Source organism: Xiphophorus hellerii, chromosome 2 (genome assembly GCF_003331165.1).
Source record: "Xiphophorus hellerii strain 12219 chromosome 2, Xiphophorus_hellerii-4.1, whole genome shotgun sequence".
NCBI classification, from domain to species: Eukaryota; Metazoa; Chordata; class Actinopteri; order Cyprinodontiformes; family Poeciliidae; genus Xiphophorus; species Xiphophorus hellerii.
This window is the reverse complement of record NC_045673.1, coordinates 32,331,533-32,353,012: the sequence shown is the minus strand read 5'-3', so window position 1 is coordinate 32,353,012 and position 21,480 is coordinate 32,331,533. Positions and strand designations below refer to the sequence as shown.

At 40.7% G+C, this 21,480-nt stretch overlaps 1 protein-coding gene across 3 annotated transcripts in view; it reads left to right on the top strand.

The window, feature by feature from the left end:
- Positions 1 to 21,480, top strand: part of met (MET proto-oncogene, receptor tyrosine kinase) — a 109,698-nt gene that overhangs the window by 28,982 nt on the left and 59,236 nt on the right. For all 3 annotated transcript variants that reach the window (XM_032548112.1, XM_032548097.1, XM_032548104.1), the window contains exons 3-10: positions 7,027 to 7,230; positions 13,010 to 13,138; positions 13,506 to 13,682; positions 15,134 to 15,291; positions 15,809 to 15,923; positions 17,295 to 17,431; positions 18,530 to 18,700; positions 18,950 to 19,049. In XM_032548112.1, coding sequence (XP_032404003.1) covers positions 7,027 to 7,230; positions 13,010 to 13,138; positions 13,506 to 13,682; positions 15,134 to 15,291; positions 15,809 to 15,923; positions 17,295 to 17,431; positions 18,530 to 18,700; positions 18,950 to 19,049 — 1,191 coding nt within the window. The remainder of the gene's footprint in view (positions 1 to 7,026; positions 7,231 to 13,009; positions 13,139 to 13,505; positions 13,683 to 15,133; positions 15,292 to 15,808; positions 15,924 to 17,294; positions 17,432 to 18,529; positions 18,701 to 18,949; positions 19,050 to 21,480) is intronic.

The following is a 21,480-nucleotide window of genomic DNA, read 5'->3' as shown; positions in this document are numbered from 1 at the left end:
GCCATTTGAGCCGAAACTTCGACTTCCTGGATGATGACTTGAAATATTACTTCAGTCTTTCCACAAACTGTTCAGTCCTTATGAAACCATGAAGTGAAGAACACCGATTCCTTGTACAGCAAAACAATAACACATGATCCCATATAGTGTTCATAATCTTGTTAGCTTTGTTCTCCAACAGTGATCATTATGGCAAAAGAGTTCAATTTTAGAATACAACACATTTCTCTAAAAATGTACTTTCCTTGTCTTTGACATCACAACTCGGCCTTTTTGGTATTGACTACTTCGTTGGCGAGCGGTCTTTAAGCCCAGGTTGTTACGAGATCACTTTGTAAGTGGATCAGGACATCTCATACCATCTTCTTTTGCATCTGTTCTGGATTCGATTCACACGTCTCTACGGTTCATCTAAAAAATGAATGTGCATGTTTTTGTGTGGCAGGCAGGCGAGGGAAAGGAAACAAACAAAAAAAAGAAAGACGGCAGGTGAAAAGAGGGAATGATGAAGTCTGAGGGCCAACATTGACTCCAGGGTCTGTTAGAGGGTCTTTGAAAGAGAGCTATTTTCATGAAACAATGAGATTATATTTTCAGCATCCGCTCTGAACAAGGGTATATCCTTTTCCCCCGGGGCACATGAGAATTTCAGGTTTTGGTCAGGAAGAGTCTCGTGCAGGAAGTGGCTTGTTAGAAAAATGTTGAAAAATGATCGCTGTGTCATTCCCGACGCTTTCCAGCTCAGCAACATCTCTGTCACCTTGTACTTCGAAAACATTTAAAAAATGACACAAATTTTCAGATGTTATTCACAAGAAGCATAAAGCCAAGACTGCATTCATTGGCAGAACACCTTCCTGTCGATCTGTGTCGACCGGGCATCCTGGTGTGTGGCTCCAGAGCTGTTTGGCTGAAGAAATGCTCCAGCAGTGTGCAGTCTGCTGACTTAGTTTAAGTCTGAAGACAGAGAGGATCCTGTATGTAATGTGTCCGGAGGCCTCTGGACACATTACAAGGCTTAAGGAAATCCCAAAGGTACAAAATTTAATTCAGGGGTCTTTTTTTCCATCAAAGGCTTTTCGAACTACGGAGCAGATGAGTGGCATCTTATATGTTGTCTTGTGCTTTCTCTGATTTCTTCATATTACAACTACAAACTTGATCTGCTGGCGGACAGATAGGAGGTTTTTCCCACATATTTTGGGAATACCCGAAGGTGAAAGGCTGTTGGGAGATGATTAAAAAGGAAATAGGAAAAATACTAAACCTGAATATGACCATGGAAATCTATAGAGTGGTTCTAGAGGATGTTAATCTTCCGACGGAAGATACCAATACAAAATATATGCTGTGAGCCCGGGTGTTGGTCGCTCACAAGGTGATCACTGCGAACTGGCTGAAACCACATTCACCTACCCTAAAATAATGGGTCCAGAGATTGAGGACTGTCAACCTGATGGAAGATCCAACAGCAACCTTGAGGTTGCAGAAAGACATTTATAATAAAAGATGGACTTCTGTAAATCTATACCTGGAGCAACGGGCCTGATTTTCTGTGATATTATAAGGAGGGAGGGGGAGAGGGGAGTTCTGGACTATGTATGTTTGAAAGTTGTGTTTATAATTATGTTGCAATGTAAAAATACATAAGTGTGGACTATGTGACTATGTCAAGGAATTGTTTGAATAAAAGTTAAAAAAAACAACAACTACAAACTTGAGTTTGTTTGTTTTTAGCTTTTATGCGACAGACCAAAACAAAGTTGTGCATTATTGTGAAGCAGAACAAAAATAAAGTTTTTTAGTTTTTTATTTTTTACGAACACCAGTTGTCTTCAGAGGTCAGATTGGTTCACTGTGTTTCTTCACACTCAGACACAGGCATAAGTGGCTGAGCATTTACTGAGAATTTGACAAAATGCTTAATAACATTGAACAAGGAATCTCAGGAGAATATGCTGTGGAATAAAAGACTCTTTGCAGCTAAATTGAATGTAAATGAACTAAGTCTTTTGTAGCAGTTGTTTGAATATGCATAAATATCTTCAAGGCAGCTTTAACTGAACCGTGCTTAGATGTTAGCTAAACTGGACACAGCATCGGGTTTAAACAGTGTTGTTGCAAAGCTTTACCAAGTTTATGAAAATGTGTGTGAAAACTTTCTTTTGCGTTTGCCTCACGTTTCACGCTCAGAGCAAAGACCTCACAGTTGTTGCTGCAGCCTCCAGGGGACGAGGGCTGCAGCAGCCCTGTGACCCTGTGGTTTCAGGGTCACCCAACTCTTGACTTTCACTGTCCCTACTTTATCTGGAATGCAATCACCCCTCCAACGTTCTGTGTTGGATAGCAGTGACAGAAATTGGCAGTGGCCAGCTGGCCATTGTTGGGTGAGGAAACTAGTCTCCAGTAACTGCCAATGTTCTTTAGTTGGGTTAGGATGTGTTTGATGGCATTGCTGCCAAGAATCATCTGTTCTATCTGGCCTGGAACAGCCATTGTTGGAATTATCATCCTGCATCCATAAACCATGACATCAAGATCATACATGTCTTTGGGGAAAACCTGTTGTCCACCACAGCCTATAATGACATAATCTTCAGCAGTGCCTTTCATTATGTCAGGACTCTGCTGTAAAAGGGACTGAACAGAGGATTCACTTATTGTACAAACCATTGATCCACTGTCTAACAGTGCTTTGATGGTGGGGCCATTTTGTACTGATACAGGCGTGTAGAATAGGCTGTTAGTTTCTATTCTTTCAGCACAGGAATTTTTTTATTTATTTTTTGGAAACATCCAGTTCACAAAAATGTGACAATATGACAGAGCTACCGAGAGGCCAGAATGTTTAAAACAGTCACTTCTTTAGAGAAGTCAAAGCTAAAGCCACATGCTAGTTAATAAAAATGCTAATGTGGATCTACATTCATACTGATAGCTGTCATTATAAACTCTGTCTGCCATTTACATTACAAATAATACAGTTTGTTCATATTAATTAAAACATTTCTTTCTGGCATTTTTGAAAAGGCCTGATATTTATAACATAGAATACCTTACTTGTGTTGATCTTTTGTACTTGTGATTCTCAGTCCTGCTCATAACCCAAAGGTGGCCTAGCCCCTCTCCCCGTAGTCTTTGTTGACATCTTGAGGGCAGCTCCATGGCCCTGTCCTCACCTTACTGTCAGCTCTCCTTATTCTCCAACACTTGGTTCTCCCCAACACCCGCACATGCTAACAAACATTAACACATGACACCGTGTACGGCTTTCTCACAGCCACCTGTGCTTCTGGGCACACACACACACGCCCACCCCCACATGCACACACGCAACACCTACACATCACGGTAATTACTGCTACAGACTCAGGTTGCAGAGTGTCGTGTGTGTCAGAGACCAGACGGAGGACTGCGCTCCAACGTCCCTGACGCCCACCCTGACCAGCACGTGTTCATTTTCATTTTGTTTTGCATTTTGCCGTCTCTCAGAAATGCATTTTCACACACCCCGGTGACAACCGAAACGCCCCGCTGCCTGGAGCGCAACACTGCACAAACAACCAAGAGGTCAAAGGTCTGTTATTCCAGAGAGACAGCCAGCTGAGCGCCCCTGCAAACGAGACAGACTGCGTCCGAGCATGTGCGCAAGTCTGCTAGCTCAGAGCTAATAAGCCTCAGCAACGCGGTGTATATTTTCATACATTAGCGGCACTGCTGTTACGCTATTTTTGCATCGCAGATGCAGTTTGTATATTCAAAAGCACTTTTGCGAGTAACCCAGTCCAAGGCTTCGCACTCAGGCATTAGTGTGTTTATTCACACAGGGCCCAGGGGCCACAGGGAGAGTAGGAAAATGACATTAAGCCACAGGGATCACCTTTCACCTCTCTTAGACGCTCCCAAGCAGTGCCGCTAGCTTTGGGAGCTTCACAACATGGAAATTCAATCGCGGGGCCATTGTTTTGGGGACAAAGGCTGTTGGTTAAGTATGGGGCCAAGAAGTGTACAGTATCTTACATATGTGCCGCAGGGTTACTATTGCATGGCTTACAGACTGCTTCAGAAAATAGTCTGGGACATGTAGAACATCAGCGCTTCCTTTCAACAATGGTTTTCTTCTTGCCTCTCTGCCAGAAGGGCCAGATTTATGTTGAGTTCTCCAGTCAGCAGCCTCTCACTTGAGTTCAGGATCTCTGCTGCCTGTTGACTCTCCTTGCCTGGTCAGTGGGTTTAGTTGGACGGCCATGTCTTGATATGTTTGCTATTTGTGTCATACTCCATTTTCAGATGGTAGATGGACACAGAGCTTTATGAGATGTTCAAAGAATTCTGGAATACTGTTTTTCCTTGTTGCTTCATCCAGACGGTCTGGAGTCTCGGCTTGCTGGAGGCTCAGACTCTGTTGAAATTTAAAACGATTGGATGGGATCTTATCTAGTCATTAATGTTTGGCTGTGATGTATGTGGTGCACCAGTTGCACGACAAAACTTATTGGAAATTGCGTGCGCTGCAAACAACCTTCCCCCTCTGTGAAAAGAGAACGACATCTTTACCAGCATTGCCTTGCATTGCAACAGTCGAGCATTCATGCATTCCCACCACATCTTCAGCTTGTTCAACATGGACCTGCTCATTGTTTAACTGGCACATCTCACCTATGAAGGCCTGTATTCATCGGCTTCCAGCTGCTTTTACTGGCCCCAATTAACGAGGCAGAAATTTAGATCGAACTTTATCTGTCTGGCCAACTTCCTCCGTTCACTTCCTCTAAAACCACAGTGCAAAAATAGCACAGAAACTCAACATCATCGTTCACAGCTCTTCCCTTCTGTTCACTGATTGGCCAGGATGAGATGGATCCTGAAAAATTGAGCTCAATGGAACAAATTTCAGCTGGAGCACTGAAAGGAGATGAGAATTGTTGTGTAGAAAGGCAATGGCCTGTCTACTTTACCTTGACCTGTCTGTTTTTTTCCTTCACTTTCGCTATGCTGTTTGTTCACCAGTTTTTAATGGAAAACTCTTCCATAGTTTTTCCAACATACTACTTTTGAAATTTTTCTTTTTTAATTGAAGTGACATATTTGAGTCATGACGTCATTGGCGTGTTGTTGAACCTGTTTTCCAGGTATGTGGTGGCGAGGACGCCTCCAGAAAAGGCTGCCTTCCAGCCAAGAACCAGCCAAGGATAGCAGCGCAGCTTCAAACAGAACTTGTCGAAACAGCCTTCCGCTGTCCAATCTCATCTTCTTGATCCACAGGAATACCTCAGCAGAGGCAGAGGAATGCGGCTCACCACTCACCCGTCACATCAGACTGCTCTGCTTCAGCAAACACAAAAACGTCCTGTTTGTTTGCTCTGAAAATAATCAGCCCAGGGCCTGCTGTTTCATTCAGAATGACATCATTTTTGCAGTGATGATGTGTCGGTGTCAGGTATTTTTTAAGAGGAATTGGTTTTAGCAACTGCTGAGTACTAGCCGCTTTCTCCAAAAAGTGTAAACGGTTTAAACGGAACCTCCTAAAAAAAAAATAGACACTGTGAAGATGTTCTAAAACGCACAACTTCTACTTCATGTTCAAACGAGAAATCAATCCTTTGACTTTTCTTGAGACATTTTGTGTTTTTTTTTCTTTTCTTTGTGCATACGTGTCCATTCTGTCATCCAGTTTTTAATACGTTTCAGTCACAGACTGTAACTTTTTATCCAATTTGAACCATCTTCCCTTTTTTTAGTTAATTCAAGGCAGATAAGCTGGCCTTTTTTTGCTACCCAGATGTACAGCAGGAGTGCTTTCAACAGTTCTGCCAAATTTCAATTTCCTTCAGCTTCCTCATGGGTTCATATTAAGCATTTTTAAAATGTAACCACTGTGTGACTGTCAGGTTGGACCATGTCTCTGAGTTTCTGTCTTAACCCTTCTAGAAGAATAAATGAACTTTCCAGATTTATTATAACCTTATTGTTCTCTTGATCTTCAAAGCCTGTCTGCCTAAACAAATGACCGAGCAAGGTTCACACAAACCGCAAATAATGTTGCTATGACTTCATCGGACGCAAGAATATGTTGAACCAGAGCGTTGTCTGGAGTCCAGATCGGTTCTTCAGCTTCAGCTCGACGTTTTTAACAAGTTGCCATGATCGTTCAACTTGCGCTCTATGACTCTGGTGGAGAGGTCACGCGCCGGAGCTGAGTAAACAGCAGAAAACTACGGCTTGGTCAGGCGTTCAGGTCAAGGACCTAAAGAGCCTCGAGAGACTTGCCACCCCCTGGGTCATTAATAATTAATGAAATCTGAGGCCGGGGGACAGAATGCCACGACTAAACAGGCAAAGAGCAAAGGCAGTAAAACAAGATTGGCCAGGAAGGGAAGGGGGGGACGGAGAGAGGATCAAACCCTGGACACAAGTTGTGCTTTCACTGTAAGATCCAGAAGCTCCAGACAAAACAATGGAGAGAAAGTGAGATTTGGGTCTTTATCCTTAGTCTGTAAGAAACCAGAGGTTCAGAAAGTAGAAAAAAAAACATGTAGAGACAGTTGTAGAGGAAAGCAGTCAGAGGAATGAAAAACAGCATGAAAGTCTGGCCTTTTCCCATGAAATCCAGCAGTCCTCACTGTCCAACAAAACACGTTCCTGCCCTAGAGGTGCTATCATAGCCAGACCTCCATTACGAGCTCAGCCTGATGAAAGAGTAGCTAAAGGGGGGGCTTAGCAGGTTTGGCTTCTAACCCTCCCCCCACTGGGTCAGATATGAAAACAGATAGTTCTACATGATATTATATAGCAAGAGGCTCTGTTTGAACAGTGAAATGTAACCCCTGTCTCCTTCTCAGCAGTTTTCTAATTATCTCTGGTGATCAGCCGCCTTTTATGCCAACTCCAGACTCTCCTTTTAATAGATAAATGGATGTTGTTGCTGGTGATGTTGGGGAAAAAATTAAAATCACACTTGAAACCACAACAGAAAGCAATTTCTCAGTTGGATTTTTTGTCTGATGCTGTATGGTTTCTTTGCAGACTTCCTCAGACGACTGCGACCCCCATGAAGGAATCCACGAGGGAAAGGAGGGCATGTACCGCCTGCAGGTGACCCAGTTTGTCCAGAGGCTGGAGTACTGGCACAAGGACTTAAAGAACACCTTGGTCACGTCGATTACAGTGGTTCCAGTCAATGGTCGCACTGTGGCGTACCTCGGCACGGCAGACGGGCGACATATACAGGTTAGGAGATCAACACCAGGCTTCTGATTTGATTGCGAATTTCGGTAAAACCAAAATTCTGTGCAGTATGTCAATTTTTTATTTTATCTTCTTTTAATGTGGCAGGCGTTCGCATGGGAGTAATTAAATTAGATGGAAGTTTCTCTGTTAGGACTAAGCAGGTAGAAACTACATAAATACATCAAAATACATCCAGGCCATTAAAAGAATTGCTACACAACAAAACAAGACAATATGGTTTTTATTACATAACTAAAAGTGGAACAAAACCCAAACTGATTACAGAATCATTAGGAATCTTTAAGATTCTGAAACCTCAGGATTTTTAAGTTTTATTTGTCTAATTTGTAAATTCTAAGCTGGTTTTTAGGCAAAGAATAAATAAATTTTAAAAAGCATAGGCAATGCTCCTTTATTGTGCTTTTGCCATTTAAAACAGGTCTCAGTTCAACATGGAGCTATCTATATTTAAGTCTTATCAGTCTTAAGTTGTTGAAATTTTGAAACAGGGGTGATGACTGCAGTCTGAACTCAATGAAATACTGTGAAATAGTCCTTCAATCTATCACCGACAGATTGGATGCTAACTTTAGCTTCGCTAGCAGCTAACAGTTGGCCTGTGGCAGCATTTTTGCTGTGTTTACAAAATGTTTGTATCACGTACATCACTGTTTCTTTCTTCACTGAGTACTGCTGCCACACAAGCTTTTTGGAAGTAATGAACTCTTCTTCAATGCCAGTTTCAATGGATTTGTCAGAACCTCCTGCCATTCTTCCTTCAAAATAATTCTCTACAACATTTATATACACAGAGTGCCAAGCTCAAAGACTACACATTCATATCTGGGCCTCATAACATCAGTTCGAAATATTTATCCAGAGAATCATAAGCTGGAAGTAACTGCGTAGTGCAGACAGATTTCACTTTGATGAGATATTGTGGTGTTTTAATATCTTGTGCCACGAGTGGAAGTTAAAGTCTGCCATGTGAGGAAACACCTGCCAGAATGAAATAACATTAAATTCCTTTCATAAGTAAACAAAGCTTCAACACACTGAGTATATTTCAGACATTGGTTAATCTTTAACAGTTTGATGTCTTTACATAACTTGGAGGATGGCTTTGCACATAAACTGTGGTTCTTATTTGTCTCTTTTCATAATCTGGCCAAATCTGGCTTTCTGAAGGCTGCAGTTGACTAATGCAAGTACACTGTAAAACATTTGAAGGTGGTTTAAAATGAAAGTCCACCTGCTGCCTTGACAATGCAATTAAACTCAACAAGAAAACTGTTTAGGTTTTTAACTCAGAAATGAAAGTTTATGAAGTTGATTTAACAACAAGAAATAAGATGTCTTGTTTTTTTAAGTTAATTAATCTTGAATTGTGAGTTTTAACTTAATACTGCAATTTAAACGAAATAATTATTTCACAATATTCTAGAAAAAACTGCCCTCATCTAGTTCACCTGTTATTTTCACTCTTAATATCAAGTTAAAATAACTTACAATAACTTTTTTTTACTTTACTAATTGAAATTCTTGTTTCAAATTGCATGAACAAAATTTCTTAACTGATAATGAATTTTATTAAACATCACAATGAATTCTGCTCAGAAACATTTAGTGTGAACAGGACTTTATCCACAAGCTTTGCAAACTGTCAGTTGCATTAAAATAAACATTTGCCTTAATAACACACAAGAGTCACATTAATGTAACACACACGATACAAAAACATGCTGCTAAGCATTCTGGGAAATAGTTCCCACTCCTGTCTTTTTCTTTTTTTAGCTTTGTTTAAGTTCTAACCTAAACACTCTAGTTTATTCAACTCTTGGAGGTCTGACAAAATTAACACAACTTTCTACTGTAAGTTTATCTTTCACAAACACATATTTAGGTTCAAAATCTAAAACTCGCTTTTTATTTGACGTAAAGACTAGAAGACAATAGACACAACTAAATGTGGCTCAAATGTTTTACAGTGCAGTGCATATATCAAGGCTGTTGTAGTTTAATCAGCTTTCAATGGCAAACTTGTGTTGTTTCATAGACTGTAACACCTTGTTTCCTACTTTACCCGCCGTTCCATCAGTAAAACAACATGTCAGGGTGATGACTCCTGACTGACGCCTGTAAGATTGTGTTGCATATTTAAAACACTATCGCAAACGGAATGAATCACAAAAAGCAAAAGCTGAGTTGCGTCACGTGTTTTCGAAACTCAAGAAATAAAAAGCATGCACAAAAAAAAGGAGCAGAGACATGGAAAATCAGCATGGCAGCTGCAAGGAAAGGCGGGGTGGGGAGGGCAGCGACAACGGGGAGCGAGAGGCTTACAGGCTGAACGGCACGTTAATGGTGAACGACAGGGTTCCCTAACGTGTTCCCTCGCACGGCATTCTGTGAGTTCCTTGCAGCTGTTGCCGTGCTTTTCCACAGTCAGTCCTAAAGCCAGCCATGCCACCTCGGGCCTAGCCCCCTCCTCAACCCCGTTCCACACCGGCTCCATCTCCACCAACATACACAAGCTGATTTGCTTTCAGCTTTAGCTAAAGCAGGAGTCTGAACTTCATGAAGTTAACCACTTAGTTAAGCAGTGGCAAGAAGAGCACACAGCCACACAACCAGGCTTAAGTTTTGATTGTAGAATGAACAGATAGAAGAATGAGAATAGGAAGAAATGAGGACTAGCCAGTTTTAAGGAGTACAGCCTAAAGTTAAAGCAGCAAACATGGCAAAAAACAACAACACACTTTTACTCAAAATTTAGGCTCACACTCAGGTGGGATGAATCTATCAATTATCTATTCATATCTTCTCAAAAGTGTCACTTTGGTCCTCAGCTTAAAGCTGCAGTATGTACCTTTTGTGAAAAAAGTATATTTTATTGCATATTTGTTGAAACTGTCACTATTTGGTGACAGTTTGGTAACAGATAGTTTGGCGACAGATAATCAGCGAAAAAAATTGAGTTCCTTTGCCTTCTCAACCAATCACAGCTAAGACCAATCAGGAGGTGGGTCTTAGCGCTGTCAATCACCCTTGTATGCGCCTGCTGATCCCCTCACTCCCCTTCTGGTACGCTACAGCTTTTTCCTGATAGCACAGCCTGTCTTGAATGCTCAGGCTAGTTAGCATAGCCACCACATTGAGCAGTGAGTACATGAGGCTGATTGACAGTCCTGGCTGTTTTTGGTCAGGAGTGGTTTTATAAAAATTACATGCTGTAAGACATCTTCTGTTTTTGTGTTTTTTTGTTGTTCTAGATGTAAGTTCAGACTCCTTTGCAATTCCACCAGAGATTTATTCCAGCAACAGAACCTCCTAACTCCAACCTAAAGTTCTCAACTTTACCTTCAACTTAAACAATGTTAGAAAGAATCAGTATTAGGTCGTTCAGGCAGTAAGATTTGTTAAATTGTTCAACTATTTTTTTTAAATTCATTTTTGACTCTGTAATTCCAATTCGCTAAGATCCTTCTTTTGAACCCAGACGGAAACCTTTCTTCCCCAAAGTCACTCTGGTTTGTATTTGACCTGACGACCCCCTGGCCGCCTGCTGCCTCCGTCTAAATCTATGCAGAAGAAAACCTATGAGACATTCTCGTCAAAATCAACTTCATTGTTCGTTGGGTCAAAAGGACCTGTCAACTTTTCATGCGTATCAGCTTCCTTGTCAGCCCTGGTGGACAAAGCGAGATGGAACATGGGGCAGAGGCAGTGAAAGAAAAGGAACGTTGTTGCCCCCCCAGTGGACTGACTCAGGAAGCGTTCCCTCGACTTCAGTCAACCCACTGTGGGAATTACACAGTGCCAGTGTTTATAGGCCAAACTTCCCCCCAGCCTCCTTAATACAATAAGCTGTAATTTACACCGCTATTACCTCCAGAGAGATGGCTGTTGTGTGGCCCCGTCCCCTGCAGAAAGCCACCTATTATCCTCGCTGTCACAAAAGCTAACGTTGATCATGAGGTTCAAGCAGTGAAAGAATGACACTGGAAAACAAGATGTTTGTCAGCAGAGGAAGCAGAGGGCAAGCTGCGGTTCAGCCGACTGAGTAAAAAAGTACATTTAAAGTTTACTACGCTGAGTGTGTCGTGTTTTTCCTGGACGCCCTGACGCATCGCAGGCTTGAACCAACGGGTGAAACAGTCAACAGCTTTAGTGCACCTAGCAGCACGTTGGCCGGTGCCTTAAGACACACACATGCACACACACACACCACAAGTCTCACCACTGGATTGTCTTAATTGTGTTGCCAGGTGTGTGTGTGTGGGCGTGTGTGTGCGTGCACGTCGGGGTGTGGGTGTGTGTGTGGGTGTTAGTGAAATTCAAGATTTCATTGTATGTAAGCCTGGAGTTGAGGGTTGATGTTTACCCCCTATCAGCATACAGAACAGTGACAAGAAGTTCATTTCTTATCATTCACTTTCTGAAAGTGAATATAGTGGGAATTCTTTCGTCTTCCTCTCACCACTTCCTCCGTTACCACTCTGCCCCACAGACCAGGTCTGAGGAAAGTGCAACTGGTAGTTGTTCTGCCCACAGATTTTCACATGATGGTTATAACGTGACAAAATGTGAGAAAGTTCAAGAGGTGTGAATAATTTTGGCAAGTCTCTGCACATGTTCAGTTTATCCAACCAGTTTGGGTTCATACTGGATATGTGGTGTCTCTATGGAGGATCCTAAGCTGAAGTGAGCCTGACTTGCCAAGCGTCGTTGAGCTTTTAGAAATCTAGCACTGACAGTAATGAAAAAGAAAAAATGCTGCTTTCATACAACTCTGCTTTACTCAGTCATGTTATAAAATAGGGCAGCGTAGCGAGGCCCCAGGGAGGGATGATACATTCTGGATGGTTTTTCTGCTCCAGTTCCCTGTCAAGGTGTGCTGGCACAGCGCTGCAATAACTTATGGATGTCCTCTCGCTTCCTCAGTCCTTCTACATACAGACTGCACATGATATGTCCCACTTTTTATTATTCTTGGCGTTTATTAGGCTACCTCTGCATCAATGAAAAGGTGGTGAGTGAATAAAGTCCTGCCATCTGACGGAGCGTCCTGACCTAACCTCCCTTTTGGCTGGAATGTGAAGAAGAAAAGCAAATGTCTTTGTCAAACATCTGACACTGAGGTCAAAGTTATGAACTCTAAGCACTTGAGTTCTATTTAATCTCTCTTTTGTGTACTTTTGAAGTTATGAATAAATAAATAAATAAACCCATTTTTACCTTAAACCTCACAACCCAAACCAAATTTGGCTGATTAACAGCTCCATCGAATTATCTCAGAGTGGTTCCTGAAAGCGTCTCAGTAGCTGCGTTTCCATTACAAATCTGTGCAAAATTTTGTCGATATTCAGCTATTGTTGAAACAAGAAACACAATTATAACCACACATGAATAAGCTTGTTCATGTGATAAGTCATAAAAAACATGCTGTGATCCTGCCGTCTTCTTTGTGGTTTGCATCAGTGAAACCATCCGGTTGTTGATCACGTGACCCGTGGGATGTGGAAAAAATGCTTGCATTGCAGTTTTGAGAAATAAACCAATTTTGATACGGCCAAAAAAATCCACCTCATTTTATCGCCAAAACTTTTGATCAAAAAAGGAGTTTTTTTTGTTTTTTGTTTTTTTTGTAGAAATTGCAGTGTTTCCATCAAGCAAATTTATTTTCAAAATGTCAAATTGTTACTAATAGAAACAATCGCTATGTTGGTATCTAGAGCAGAGACTGTTCTAGATGTTTGTAATGTGTGTTTCCTTCCAGGTACTCTTCTCCAGGTTTACGTCGCCCCATGTGAACATCGGCCTGGACTCCAGTCCCGTTTCTGCCAGCGTAGTTCTGCCAGACAAGCTGCACTCTGAGGGAGCCGTGCTGATGGCCACAGGCAACAAGGTAGACAGGAGGCCACACATTATCCACAACATTACATGTTCTTTTTATTCTTTGCTTCATAAATTAAAAAAGAGAAACACAAGGTCATCCTGAAGGGAATCTATTCAGATTTAATTCACTATCTGTAACTACACTTCCTTTAATTATGTGGTTTTACACAAACCCAGAGAACTGAAACAAGGTGTACTTTCTTGTAGATATTTTTTGTAGAGGTGAGATGATAATCAAAAGCTTTTGAATCAGCAACAGAAGTTAGATTGACATAAAGGCTCAGGCTCATATAAAAATTAAGTGACCTAATTTAAATATTTGTATCCTTTTTTAAAGAAGTTTTTGTTCTAAATTCTGTGATTTTTTCACCTTCTAGATCACCAAGATCCCTCTGATTGGCCCAGGCTGCGGTCAGCTGACCACGTGTACATCTTGTTTGCTGTCATCCAAAGTGACGCAGTGTGGCTGGTGTGATGGCCGCTGCACCAGAAGACTTCAGTGTCCCTCCTCCTCCACCTGGAGTCAGGACAACTGCACACCGGTCATCACCAAGGTACCCAGAGTACAGCCGGTATAAATATGGCAGCATTAGGTCAACGGTTGGATAATATTAAACTGATTAACAGATGCTAACTACAGCTGGTTGACATTTATTTCTGTTGTTTTTCTGTGAACTTATGTGCATTTTTATTTCTAATGGGATGCATGCTGCACTTCATCAATTTTTAAGATGATGCAGTGCAAGCATTAACAGTTTTTTTGGATGATGAGTTAAAGATAAAAGAGAATTGTTGATGAATGTCAAAAGATAATGGTTATATGGTGATGTATGGATGTAGGACTAAGAAGAAGCAGCACATTTTTAATTCCTGAACTACAGGAATGCAGTGATGTTGACCCTTTTCAACTACATTGTCCAGTCTTGTTGCGGCGCCGTGACGGCTGTCAGATGTGAGGGATGGGAATAATGTTGTTTTTACCAACATAGCGATGTCTTCTACTTGTTTGTGTCCCGCTGATTTGTCTGTGGAAGTAGTTCAGCTAATAGGGGCTCACAGACAGCAGTATTTATAAAAGTTGGAAACAACTAGCCTAGAAACCGACCCAAACCTGACATTTTTTTATTTGATCAAATTGCCAACTTCGCCTGAATTCAAGCCACACAATTTATACCATTATGTCATAAACGCAGTTTATGACATAATGAGCAGAGCAGAGTTAAAATCATACAAAAGTCTAGATGCTTGCCAGTTTTTTTTCATACATGCTAGGCTACATGATGGTGGGGCATTTTCTCCATGGATACAAATAGGGATGCACGATATAAATTAAACTGGGCCGATGTTAACATCCAATATTTATTTCCATCTTGTTGCCTTTTGTTTCTGGTTGTTTTTCTTTTTCAAAAGGTGTCAAAAAGGTAGATAAATAAATATAACATCGGTAAATATTGGTTATCAGCCATAACAGGAATATTGATATCGGATATCAGCAGAAAGTTTCATACTGGTGCATCGCTAGTTACGAATGATTAGACATGTACCTTCTCTGCAATGCAGTATTTGATTGCATATTACTAATCTTATTCACTTCCGATTGACCGCTGCTGTCCACCGCTGTCTTCTTTCCTCATCAAGAGGTTTATGATAAAATGACCAGTTTGGTTTGCATCCTTGTCTGTTTGTCCAGCTGACTGCGCAGCATCCTGTGATCATTTTTTACAGTGAAATCAGTTACATAAAAGTGATTTTAGGTGACCAGCTTCCTGTTTAATTGCATCCGCTCTGAAGAGTGTTTGTCAGTTATTAGATATGGTGCCTTCTCTAAACTTCTAATCACGGGTCAGGCCCGTTCAAGTTGAAAGTCGTCCCATTCTGGTCTTTTCTGAAACCTAAAAACTGTTTTTTTAGTTTAGATCTAATAGAATGACTGACTGCCTTCAGTTCGCGGGTAGGTCAGAACTTTGTGGGAAAGATGGAACCATTCTCCTCTGCGTTGCCACAGGTGTTCCCGTCCTCTGGACCAATCAGGGGTTCTACAACCGTAACCATTTGCGGACGCAACTTCGGCTTCGACAAGACAGAGAACTTCAAAACTTCGATGGTGAATGTGGAAGTGGCAGGAGCTCAGTGCAAGTTGGCTAGACAGGACAATATCAACAGGTATGTGTGTGTGTGTGTGTGTGTGTGTGTGTACGTTGGCTTAGTGTTATTGACTGGCAATAACCAGGTTTTTCTGTCATGCTGTGGTTTGTGTACCTTAACAAAGCTGCTAAGTTGGTTTTATGAGTGAGAGAGACACCTGGCTGCTGCTCTAACAGAAGCGATTGTGTGGAAGGAGGAATGTTAAAAAGCATCCACCCTTTAACCCCTCCACCCCCCCAGCCTGCCACATTCAACACATGACTACCTTAACTGAAAAATTGCTGGGAAAAAAAAAGAAAATCACCGAATACAATCTTCAGTCTCTTCCAAATCCACACTCAAGAGCTCCTTATTGCTCTAAACAGCTTCATTACAGGAAATTTTTAAAAAACGATGGCCTTCACCATGCCACATAAAGATGAAGTTTTTGTGCATTCCTGCTGGGTACTGCATGATCATTGAATTAGGCTAAATGCTGGGTGCTGTGGTGGTGAATAATGCCTGGTCTGTGTGTTGTTTGGGGGGTCGGGAGCAGATGGACTGAGATGCAGTGTTCCCCGTCGTTCAGTGGGAACTTCACTCCGTCCGGACATTTGGTGAAGGTCACCAGTGGCCACACAGTGGCCAAACTGGAAGGCTTCAAATTTGTGGTAAGATGTCTTTTTTTTTTTCTGAATAGATTTTGTTTTGTATTGAAGTGAAGAGAGTGACTCCAAATGAGGGCCATTTTCTTATCTTTCAGTTAAGATTTTACTGCCTATAATTATCCACAAGGCAGATTATATATATTACGTTACAAAAGCCAGAGACATTTCTGACAGTTTATCCCAATAAAAGGCAGAACTTCCAAAACACATTTGAGGTATTTCATGTGGCAAACCAACAAAAAAATGGAAGGAAAAGGACCAAATTTTCTCTGCAATTAAAAATCTGAATAATGCGGCTTGCATTTTTTATTCGACTCTTTTAGTCTGACACTTTTGAATAAAATCCAGTACGACGAATTATGCTTCAGATGTCCTCTTCTGTGTAAATAGAACCTATGTTGGTGTGATTACAGCAGAAATAGAGGTGCCATAAACCTGTCAGAGGAAAAGACGTGTTAGTTTACACAGCATAAAAATAAACCCTACAGTCCATCACGGTGATCGTTCCCTCATTCTTTGGGCTTGAAAACCTTTCACTGGTGTACACTGATGACCATGACTGTGTGTCAGTCTGCAGTATTTTATTTTTCATCTGATTTGAATGTACAGTGAACCCTCGTTTTTCGCGGGGCTGCGTTCTGAAAAGAACCCGTGATAGGCAAAATCCGTGAAGTAGTTACCTTTATTTTTTGCAATTATTATACAACATAATTAAATACTCTACATTGAAACCAAAGAACAAAACCTGCTTTCAGGCCTAAGCATTTTTTTTAACAAATAGAACGATTTCTTACAAATAACTACAGTAAAAAATTGTGACTCGCGTATTTCACTGTTCCTCTGACTGTGACGCTGCGGCCTGACTCCGCTCTCTAGTGTCTTTTTCTTCTGAAGCCTGTGGTGCAGGTGTGTTTTTTCGTAAGAACATAGTTATCGGTAGTTGTTGTCACTCTTTTTTTCTTCTGGGCAAAAACATTTACCAAAATTTGCCAAGTTGTGTTACGTATATTTAAATACCGTAACATTATTGGCACACAGGTAGAGAAGAAGAGCGGAGACTGTTTAGCCAATCAGGACGCAGAACACAGTGCACTGTGAAAAAAAACTGCACAAAAAACTCAGCGAGGCCATGAAAGGTGAACCGCGTTATAGCGAGGGTTCACTGTTTCCAGTATCGAAGCAGAAGTTGCACCTGAGCGGTGCGCTGTGTAAAGGTTCTATCCAGGGTTCTATTTCCAGACTCTGAACCTTTGCTGCATTCTCTCTCTCTCTCTGTCTCATTTCCTGTCTGATTTGCTGCAAATGAAGGTTGCAGGCTACAGGCTAATTACTGCAGCCTGTAATAAACTCTTTATTTCGCCTCCATCCATCCAGGACCCTGTGATCTATGACATCTTTCCCGCATTTGGTCCAAAGTCTGGTAACACCATGTTGACTATCAGAGGAGCCTTTTTGGACACTGGAAACAAACAAGTGGTGACTGTAGGGAAGACAAGCTGCAAGATCCAAAGGTCAGTAATGTTTCACTGAATGAAATTCTGGTTTCTCTCTCTTTCTTCCTTTCTTTCTTTCTTTCTTTATACACTCTAAGCTTTCCTTTTGTTCTTTTTTTATACTTCTTTTTCTTAAAGGCAGTATTATGTAAAATTGACTGTCATTCCTTCATCAAAATTATACCTGAAGTGGTGCTTTGATTCTTTCATGCATGTTTGAGAAATCCTTTAATCTCCCATGGCAACCATTCAGCTGTGTGAAACAGCTAGGTGAACTTAGAGCCGCTTTTGAGACGCAGTTTCTCCTCTGAGCTGCAGATTCCAAGCTTCCGCCTCACAGAGCAGCCCTCTCTCTGTGACTTCCCCACTCAGCTCCTTCAGACTAGCCAGCAGCAATTAGCAGACAGTTGGTGGAACTGAGAATTAGCTGAGCTCATCAAAGGAGCTACTTCTCAGTGAAACTCTGGTAAAAACGTTGTTAAAGGGTAGGCCTGTCACGATAGCAAATTTTGTTGGACAATAAATAAATACTTCCAGTAATTGATGCGATAAACAATAATGTTGTTGTTTCACAATCGTTTTCAAGTAACATACAGATAATTGCATAATAACACAAGTTCTCCCTCTAAAAGACCAAAAAACTTCGATTTTTTAATAAATCACTTAACACTGGAACTGGAAGATAAATAACAATAAATAAAATGGCAATAAAAACCACCTACAACCAAAATTGTAAATAAAGTAGATTATGATGTCCCTTTAAACAAATTTGTCCTCCAGTTAATCACCATAATCATCTGAATTTATAATGAAATTAATTGATTGCTTAATGTGAGAGGCTTATTAAAGGGTTAATAGAGGAGCCATGTTGTGAAGGTTGAGTTTCACAAAGAACAGGAGCTTCTTAAAGAGACAAAGGCCAAATTTCAAGGTGTTAAAACACAAAGTCTAATTTGTTTTAAGTCATTTTTGATATGTATACAGCATCTTTATAGCAACTAAAGGTAACATGGTTAATTGATAGTTCACGGCTGGAAAACATAACACTGCCCCTTTAAGCATTTAGAATCCTTTGCTAACAGCTAACAGAAAACCTCCGTACTGTTCCGCCCTCAGCCTGTCGTTCTCCATGCTGACCTGTAAGACGCCACCGCACACACACGCCGTGCCCTCGGAGCAGCCAGTGAAGCTGACGGTGGATGCGGTGGAGCGGCAGGCGCCCGTGCCGTTCACCTACAACGAGGACCCGGTCATCAGCAGCATCCGGCCGCTGCGCTCCTTCGTGAGGTGAGGGTCCAAACTCCTTTCGGCCCGCACGTCACGCTAGACGTGCCATGAATGTGAACCTAAGCTCGTCTGTGTGTCATCGCCTGACAGAGGAACGGTGATGGGTGGGATGATTTAGACTAATGCCGGAGTTTTACAGCAGTAGGAAGTGAGTGGGAGGTGACGAGCTGCTAACGCGAACAGCAGGTGCCTCCCAGCGGGAATCTCCCATGTCTGATGCTAACGCTGCTCTCCGTTCCCTCGCCGTAGCGGAGGCTGCACCGTCTCGGCTCAGGGCTCCTACCTCCAGTCCGGCCTCCAGCCCCAGATGGTTTTCAGGACGGCTCAGGACGCCGCCGTCTTCCACGTGGTGAGTGCGAAAGGAAGCTTCTCCGGTAGGCCGTGATTTTGACGCATTTAAATCCTGGCTTGGAACAAAGCGGAGAAACACTCCATGAAAAGAGTTTTTTTGTTTCAACGTAGCTGAAAGGAAACACATTTCCACCTGTTTCCTTTCTTACACTCAACAAAATCAGTCAAACTCATATTTGATAAATTCCTGCATGCAGTTTAATCTCAGCATTTCTCTTATTACTCAATATTAGAGCTGCTGCTGCTGATGATAATTATTTTAGTATTGTATCGATTATTCTGACGATTAATCGAGTAATTGTGAAAACAAAAAACTAGCCACATTGTGCAGATTTTTCTTTCAGCCACTTAAGTTATTTTGTACAATATTGAAAAATATCAAATAAACACAAAGTTAAATTCCTCTTCTAATTCAAAAAACAAACATTTTGTTGTTTAAAATGCAATTAAAGTGTTATTTTAGTGAGCTAAAAACTAAAGATCTGACATCAACATGTGAAGAGCTCAGGCCTTTCTGCTTACAGTCAGATGGTGCAGTGTATTACTGCTGATCTCTTTTTGATTAACTGATTAATAATGAGCAGAAGATTCATAATGCTAGATGTTTATCAAGGCATTTGAACCGGGTGAAGCTGAAGCTGACACTCTTCTGGGTGGAACATATATCTAATATATTTTATGTCTGATGCAAAATGTGTCTTGTTCTTTCAGAGTCTGTAACAACAACCAGTTAAACATTATTTGATTACTACTTTAGTTGATGATTATTTCAGTAATCGACTAATCAATCTGATTAATTCTTTTATCCCTACATGATGTCAGGCTCTGAAGAGCAGGACAGGATTTAAGCTTTCACAAATCACAACAATCTAAATTGATCAGAAATTCTTAGAACCCTAAGAATCTGTAATCAATTTAGAGTTCTTCATGTTTGACTATCAATACTTGTCTCATGATAAAATGCTTATATTTTTTTTAAAAAGCTAAAAAATTTGTGTCTTTTTACATATTTCACAAAGGTTTCATAAATCTCTGACTTTGCTCCGTTAAACTTAACTCATTTCCTCTCAAGTTTTTTTATTTCAAATGTTTTGTGTGTTTTTGCTTGTTGTTCTCTGATCTCTATGGGCTTTTTCTACTCTCTTCTTTCTCCTTTCATTATTGTACAGCACTTTGGTCAAAGACTCTTTTTAAATGTGTTTTATGAGTAAATTTGATTAGATTTGAAATAATCACATTAAGTTTTCCTCATTAAAAGCTGTGAAGTAAACTGTAGTGTAGCAATGATGGGAAGTTAAGCAGACAGCAGCTTTAACTTCATTAATGCCTAACAGGAAAACCGTTTCCAGATCATTTACATCCTGCTGGTCACTCCATTCCTTGTGCTGCCTGGTAAACAACTTTAAAAAAGGCAGAAACTGCTGCAGGACAATTTCTGACCAATCATTGTCAGCTAAGAGGCTCTTTAGTGAGATAACGAGTTTAGAACAAAGTCTGAACTGGATTCTGGTGAGTCGGATGCTCTTGTTGAGGAAATCTCTTGGTCTCACACACCTGCACATGTTCAAAATGTCTTCAGAAGCAGAATTATCCAACAGGTCTGATCCGTCTGCAGGGAATTCAGATATGAGCATCATTCCATTTAACAGCACGCTGCTGTGAAAGCGTTTTACTATCACTTATCTTGATTTGCCGTCAATAAAACAGACAGAATCATGCTTTATGTTTCTTCATGGTTTTAATATTGTCTGACTGAGACTGCAAGATGATGAAGAGACTTTTATTTCCAAAGCGTGCTGGACAGTGGGACTAGATTTTAACGATTGTTTCTAATATTCAGCGATGGAATGTAGCAAAGAACAAGTACTTTGTTACTGAAGTAAATTTTTTATGTACTCTTAATTAACTTACATAGATAATTCATCATTCATTCATACTGTTGATTTTTTCTCCACTACATTTCTACAATTTGTTGCGTGTTTATTTATTTATTAGTTTGAAAATATTCATTGATTTTTTTTTTTTGAGTCAAAAAACGTCCCAGTTTTGAAAATGATTAATTGATTGATAACATTCTTAAACTGATTCTACAGGGAACCGAAATTCTTTAAAACCCAGTTTGAGATTCAGAAAATCTTTATTTGTACTTTTGTGAAAACCAAAAACTACAACTTTTGAAGTCAAAATCACAAATTTGATAATTTTTTGCATATATATTTTTTTTCTAATTAAACCACTTAGAAAATTTACAGTAAAAAGAAAAACGATGTGGAAATACCAAGCAAACAAAACAAACATGCGACCATTCTTTAAACATGCTAAATAGCATGTTATTCACAATATCACATACTTTAACTTGACATCAGGCAGCAGGGAAGTAGAAGTTCAAAATACTACCAACTACAAATAATGTTTTCAATCTTTTGCTG